This window comes from Lithobates pipiens, unplaced genomic scaffold, assembly GCF_037356315.1.
Source record: "Lithobates pipiens isolate NorthernLeopardFrog02 unplaced genomic scaffold, aLitPip1_a1.2 Scaffold_27, whole genome shotgun sequence".
In the NCBI taxonomy this organism is placed as follows: Eukaryota; Metazoa; Chordata; class Amphibia; order Anura; family Ranidae; genus Lithobates; species Lithobates pipiens.
In genome coordinates, this window is record NW_027507788.1 from 139,175,210 (window position 1) to 139,182,479 (window position 7,270).

The 7,270-nt window shown below is 37.6% G+C and overlaps 1 protein-coding gene across 2 annotated transcripts in view; it reads right to left on the reverse strand.

Moving 5' to 3' along the window:
• The window catches only part of LOC143934174 (myosin-binding protein C, fast-type-like), a 242,826-nt gene extending 236,136 nt beyond the window's left edge, over positions 1–6,690 (reverse strand). The window contains exon 1 of one of the 2 annotated variants that reach the window (XM_077457560.1): positions 6,436–6,690. Coding sequence is in view for 1 of the 2 variants with exons in the window: in XM_077457562.1 (XP_077313688.1) it covers positions 6,436–6,457 (22 nt within the window). In the remaining variant the exon portion in view is untranslated. The remainder of the gene's footprint in view (positions 1–6,435) is intronic. The other variant, XM_077457562.1, reaches the window with a different exon arrangement.
• Positions 6,691–7,270: the final 580 nt, after the last annotated feature.

A 7,270-nucleotide genomic window follows, 5' to 3' on the forward strand; every position in this document is an offset into this window, starting at 1 on the left:
CTCTAACTGGCATGAGTCACAGTGAGGGGGGTAATATTCATGTAGTTGAGAAGATGTAGGTAACAGAAGCTCTGTATTTGAAGATTGCAAGACCAGCTTGATGTGCGTGCCTAATGAGCATTGCTGCACCAGTGAGGTTTAATAACCTGTTAATGTGAAATCCATTAACACTCATCTATAACAGTTATGTATGTACCTACTAGCTCTGACAGACATTCAACCAATGTCCCTACATCTACTAATATGTTTTACTGTTTTAGGCTGGGTTCACACCATCACTGCATGTGGCTCACAGCATCCTGGTTCACCGTTTGAGGTCCAATTTCAGACCTGGAATGGAACAAAAGATGCACAGGGCTCCTGTGCAAATTCGCACCTGAGCCGCAGTGGTGATATGTGAACTGGCTCCATAGAGAGCCGGTCAAAATCTCCTGCGCATAGGTAAACCCAGCCTTACTATTTTACCACTTACCATTAAACCTGTCAGCTATTTTAAAACAAAACATTCTGCCTATCTTTTATTACCTTTATGAACCAGAAAATCCATAACCAGCCACCTCCCCACCACCACTGACACCAGTTGCTGCTTTCAATCTTTTTTTTTTCCGACTGAAGTACTGACTTTTGGTTTAGATCTTGCCCTCCTACCATCCACCCAAGAATGACAGTGCATTTATTGGCCACCCCAGGTACTTCCACTGGAAAGAAAGCAGATGTCAGTCCTAATGTCAAGAAATCAAGGACAATGTGACACCCTCCTTAAAGGAGGGACATTATTTTATGATTGCCTTCTCTGGCAATCTTCAGACATTTGTAAGACACTCCAACAGCAGAAGTGAAGAAAGCATTGGGCAAAGGAGTTTCTAAGAACAGTCCCAAGACTGGTGGACATTACAGTGTAGTGGCTGCACTGTATACAAGGCAGAGAGCATGCTGCTTCTAATAATGCATTATGGTTTAAAATCCCCACTAGAAGTACAGTATATAATGTGATTGTGGATCAAGCAGAAGAACCAATACAAAAGAGGTGGCAGTATTTGCATGTGCCTAGGGATGCATAATCTCTTGATATAGGTTTTAGAGAACATTAGCACTACTAAATCTGTAATTACTACAATGCTTTATGCAATAAAGAAGGCTTAGAGCCATAGAACAAACACATGTCTAAGATTTTCAAGCTGTGAATTAAAGCTGCTCTGGGGAATGCAGTGATAATTTGTTGTAGTCCGTCTATAAGATAACAGAATTACAACAATCACTGCACTGACTATTCTCCATAAGTCCTTACTTAGTTTATTTAGAGTAAAGCTTCACCAGACCAGCCAGCATTATGAAATGTAGACCGGCAAGTTACATTGTTGCTGTCAATCATCTAAGTAATGAGTGAGGGATTTAGATCAGGGAACCTTACGTACCAAGAGGAGAATGTCTTTCTTCCTAGTGCCATAATTATTGAAACCTGAACACTTTCAAAAATGTCCTAGGGTGATTGTCATTACAAAATGGGCAATTGATATAGACATGTGATGGAAAGAATGAGTCTAAATAAACACTAATGTTGATTTTATGTGATCACTGAGTGTCTCATTAACATGTATATTATTATTTTAATTTTACCTTATTAGTCTGGTCATTTTTTACACAGTATGTAAAACCTGCTTATCATCTGAACATGTTTTTTATACAACTGTTCTCCAAACTGTGGGTGATGAGCCACATGTGGCTTTCAACCACCAGTGAGGTGTATAATTGCAAGGTCTTAGTACAATTTACTTGTTTGTAAAATCCCCTACTGCATTATTCTCCACCAGTAAGGCCTCTTTCACACGGGCCGGATCCATGACGATCCGCCCCATGAACATCCGCTTGCTCAGAGGGGATTGCTCAGTTGACCCCTGCTAAGCAGGAAGATGACAGGTCCGTCTCTGCACAATGTTGCAAGGACGAACCTGTCAGAGCATCATTCTCCCCTATGACGACAGATCGCAGAGTCCATCATCACCCAATCCGACCCTCAGATGGATGGAAAAGTAGGTTTTTCCTCCGTCACACTTTTTCGGATCGGAGCGGGTCGGATGTCAGCGGACATATCACCGCTGACATCAAACGCTTTATAGAGGTCTATGGAGCATCCGTTCAGGTTCGCCTAAAAAACTGACAGGCAGACCTGAACGGATAGTTCGTGTGAAAGACCTAACTATTAAGTACCCAGCGATAGTCCTTGTTCATATATATGCATAAAGGGCAATTACCACACATTTTAATTATTATATAACATTTTTGCATTTTTTGTAGAAATACTTAAAGTGGTTGTAAAGGCAGAAGGTTTTTTTTTATCATAATGCATTCTATGCATTAAGATAAAAAGCCTTTTTTTATGTAGCAGCCCCCCTAATACTCTCCTGAGCCCCATCTCGATCCATCGATGTTGCGCAAGGCTCCCCTCCTTATTGGCTGAGATGCTGTCAATCAAAGTCAGTGATCCAATAAGGAGAGAACGGAAGCGGGGCCGGACCGTGTCTCCGTATCTGAATGGACACAGGAAGCTGCAGCTCGGGTACCCCCATAGCAAGTTGCTTGCTGTGGGGGCACTCAACAGGAGGGAGGGACCAGGAGCACCAGTGAGGGAACTGAGAAGAGGAGGATCTGGGCTGCTCTATGCAAAACCACTGCACATAGCAGGTAAGTATAACATGTTAGTTATTTTTAAAGAAAAAAAAAACAGAGACTTTAGTATCACTTTAAAACTTTCAGAAGCTCTTTAAAAACTAACTTATATTAAAATAGTATGAGTGTGGTTATGTATTAAAGCATATAGTTAACTTCTGATCCATTGATTCTATAAAAGAGAAATTTTTCTTACGGTCCTTAGTGTTTAAGAATTTCTACTAAATAAGGCCCAAATTGTTTTACAGATAATGTTTTATTTTTTATATATTGGGGAAGGCTTTTGTCAAGATTGTAATGCTCTTTGTGTCCTTAATGGGAAGCGTACCCTTTATTTCCTGTCATATCCTATTACCTAGATAGCATGAAAAGGAAAATTGTAAATGAAAGAAGACACTTTAAGAGGTTCTAACTCTTCCCCACTCAAATAAAAAATGTTTACACTTTTGTATGCTATTTTTTATTGCTATCCTTTTCCCTGTATTGGCGACCTCCCACCCCACTCCTTGCGATCAGCCTGAGACTCAACAAATAGAAAGGAAATTGTAGGAAATATTTCTAGTGGGTTTTCTAGACAGCAACAAAGACTGTTATTTTAAAACGGTCTAGTGGGAAAAAAACCTGATCCCTTCATTACGTTGTATGGTTCTTCTAAGCTTGATCCTCGGTCTGATACCCTGGGATTCACAAATAACAGTAAACTTTTTTTCCCCCAAACAGTAACTATCCTCATGGTAGCTTCATCTTTATCATCAGCTTAAATATTAGTTAGTGGGGCAAACGTATCACACAGTTATGCCATCAGTAAGGCATGATTCGTAGAGGATGGTAGGCTGGAAACAGTGACTATAGCATTGCTGTTAACAGGAGAAAACACAACACTTTGTAAGGACCTTGCATTTTTAGACAGAATATAGACCTGGTAGACAGGTTCCTGCTACATTTGTTGCTTTTCATAGGTTTAGGCCTTGCCTCGCTAGATAATACCCCAAGAAATGTGTTCTATGCCTTTGTAAATGTCACAATTTTGCAGGATGGCACTTGCATACAAAAATCTCTTAATAACAGTTTAAAAAATGTTTTATAATAACATTTTTATCCCAAAGCAATAGTGTATTGTAATTGTTGCTATTGGGCAAGTGCGCCCCTCCGCAGACCTAATTGGGCCCCTGAATTCAGCACTCTGTTTCTCTATGGTTTGACATGCCTTGTATAGAATTATGCAGACACTGTTCATCAACAAAATTCCCAAAGCAAAGCCTCACCCCCATACTCCCATTATGGCCATTTCAAGGAGTATTTATTTCCAACTAATTTATTCTCCATGCATTTTACATTTGGAGGAATGCAGTGGGAAGAGCCCTTTGCATAACTTCTTAATAGCTGGGGGTTTGGGGAGGGTAGGTAGAACTTTGATGTCTAAAGCTGTATATATCATCTTACTACTGGAGTCCCTAGGAGACTTAAAATCTAAAAGCTGATTCAGTTTACCAGCATCCACCAAAGGCTATGATATCAGTAACTGTAGACATAGCCTTTAACTGTATAGCTTAAATAACAATTGTTTGTCTAATCAAAAAATCAAATGTTGGTACAATAAGTTTGGCTATGATAACAGAGAAAACCCATACATTTTTATGTTTCTTAATGAAAGCATTTCAAGCTGCCAGCTAAGATTAATAGAAAGTCTATCATATGTTTTATGCTGATGCTTGGATAAGTGCTATGGAAAATTATCCCATCAGACCAACATATCAAAGGCGGCATCAGGCTCTCAGACCGTTTAAATTTCAAATGCTTAGCACCTATCACTCAAACATAGATATTAATACACTATGATTGTTAGATGCTGGGTCTCAAGATATTAATACACTATGATTGTTTGATGCTGGATTACATTTGAAAAACAACTCTTATGGTTGTTCCATATCCTAATTCAGATAATAGCTGTTAAATGATTTTTGCCACTTGAGCCTGCAGTGCATTGAAATTTCAACCTTGAATCTGACTGATGATCAAGAATAATTTTGAATAATAGCCAAATTGAATTTAAAAAAATTAAACTGATACAGTATTATTAACATTACATGGACAGCAGGTATTTTCATTTACACACACACTTTCCCTGTTGTTCTTGTAATGAACACTGCTAACAAATATATAAAAGGGAATATGCACCTAACACTGAAAAAAAATGTTTACACAAAAGATATTTATACATGCATGTTATTGGTTGATCCTCCTTATCATATATCTCTTGAAACATCCTTTTCATGCATGCAAATGTCAACATTGAATCTTATTGAGGGTCAAGAATAATTTTGAACATCAGCCAAATTTAATTAAAAGGTGGAAAAGCGGTTTATTCACAGGCAGCTAACACTTTTCAGGTATTCAAAGACAAGCAACAGGTATTTTTCATACCCAAATATACACTATTTCTTTTATTACAATTGCAAAAAATGTATATGAAAGGCAATAGTGTAATCAAGCAGATTCAAATATTGAAATGCTATTTCAATGGAAAAAAATGTAGGCTCGAATACTGACAATTCTTTTTCATGCTAAAGATATTCAGACATGCTAATTACAGTAAAACCTTGGTTTGAGAGTAACTTGATCTGAGAGCATTTTGCAAGACAAGCAAAATTTTTTAATGAATTTTGACTTGATTTACAAGCAATGTCTTGATATACAAGTAGCGTCATGTCACAACTGAGTATAAAAGAGAAGAGAGGCGCCTCTAAGTGAAGCAATATGGTAATGTTTATTGAAGGCAAAACATTTAGCAACATATTGCTACACTTAGAGGTGCCTCTCTTCTCTTTTATACTCTGTAGCTCCTGCTGGATTTTGCTTCTAATCCCTTTGTGGAGGCTACCATTTGTGGATGGACATTTTATGGTTATGGTTACACAACCTGGTCACATTGCTATAATCTTTTTAGATGGACTATAAACTGAAAGACCTATGAATAAATGGTTGTGGAACGAATCGTTTGAGTTTCCATTATTTCTTACGAGGAAATTCACTTTGATATACAAGTGCTTTGGATTACAAGCATGTTTCTGGAACAAATTATGCTCGCAATCCAAGGTTTTACTGTATTTGTTTCTCCTTATCACGTGATTCCTAAAAGATTATTTTTCTGGCAACAAATGCATCACATATGTACACCTGTAAGCTATTAAGTACAACAGTTTTTACTGTAAGCATCCTCTGCTTGTATTCTGACCAATTGTTATAAAGGAAGCATTTCTTTTGGATTAATAGGAGTGTCTGGGCAGAGGTACCTTAATAATCTTAGTATATAGCAGAAAGCAATTAGGTGATGTCTTTGCACCATCTCTGTACATTTGTGACTTCACGTGCAAAGATGCTGATGGCTCTGCAATTTGAAAACGCTTTGCTTCAAAGTGATGGTAAACTATGTTTTACCCTTTGAACAAATTATTACATACTACTAGCAAAACATGCTTAAAAATAAAAGTATTGAGATAATCTGCACAATCCAGGTGTAGTAGTGACATTTTTAAATATTGCTTAAAAGACTATGGACCAAACTGCTTCTAAAAGCAACCGAAGCAATTTATCTTACACTGGAAATAAAATACAAAAACACCTGAACAAAAGTTAAATATCCTCATATCATGGAGCATTATAGGAATTTCTGTTTAAATTTAATGCACGCACTGATTAACTATGCAATAAAGCATCATTCATCTTATGAATGAATTAGAAAGTAGGGAATACAGGAGACTGTCCTACCAGGTTTTGCTGGTTCAGGCATGCTTGTGTCACCTTCTTCTTCGGTCCAGGCACAAACTCTGTCTTTGAGGTTGTCTCTTTAAAGACAGTCTCTCCTCTCCTGAGAGATGTTGATAAATGTCACCTGACCCCTGAAGCTGGTTGCCAAATTCCTAAGTAGTTCCATAAACTTCCCAAAAACTCTTGATGGGGGGGGGGCTGAATCTTTGCCCTGGCTGGCCTTAATAGTATGCTCCAGTGGAGGGGACTAGATGTGACTTGACTGATGGATCAGAAGTCTGAGCCTATAACTAGCATAGGAGAGCCAGCTGCAGCCACAGAGGAAGCAGAAAAAAAGCAGATTTGGGAGGGGGATATCAAGCACAGCTGACGACTTTGTTTCTAGAAGTGCAATCTCCATTAAAGCTAAATATCTTTCATTAAATAAAAAAACATATCCCATCTTTTATTACTTTTAAACTTGTTTTTATCAAGTTTCAGTGAATTAATTTAAGCATAAAAATTAACATGATTTTCTTCCAGTAAAGCTGTTGTTACAGCTTTTTTTTTTTTTTAATCCTGTGAAATAGAAAATCTGCCTCTTTTTCTTAAATTTAGCTCTACCAATGCAACTGACACTCTGAACACTTACAAACTGGAGAATACCATGTATTCTAATATTTAGGGCAGTCTGCACTTGTAAATCATGCTTTTCACTTTCTACCAGCTCTCTTCTCTGATTATTTTTAAGCTTTCTCCTCTATACCTAAAAACTCAGCTGACTTCTTTTTTTAATATATATCTGTGATTCCAGTGTCTGTGGGATCAGTAGATGAACAATAAAAAAAAAATACAA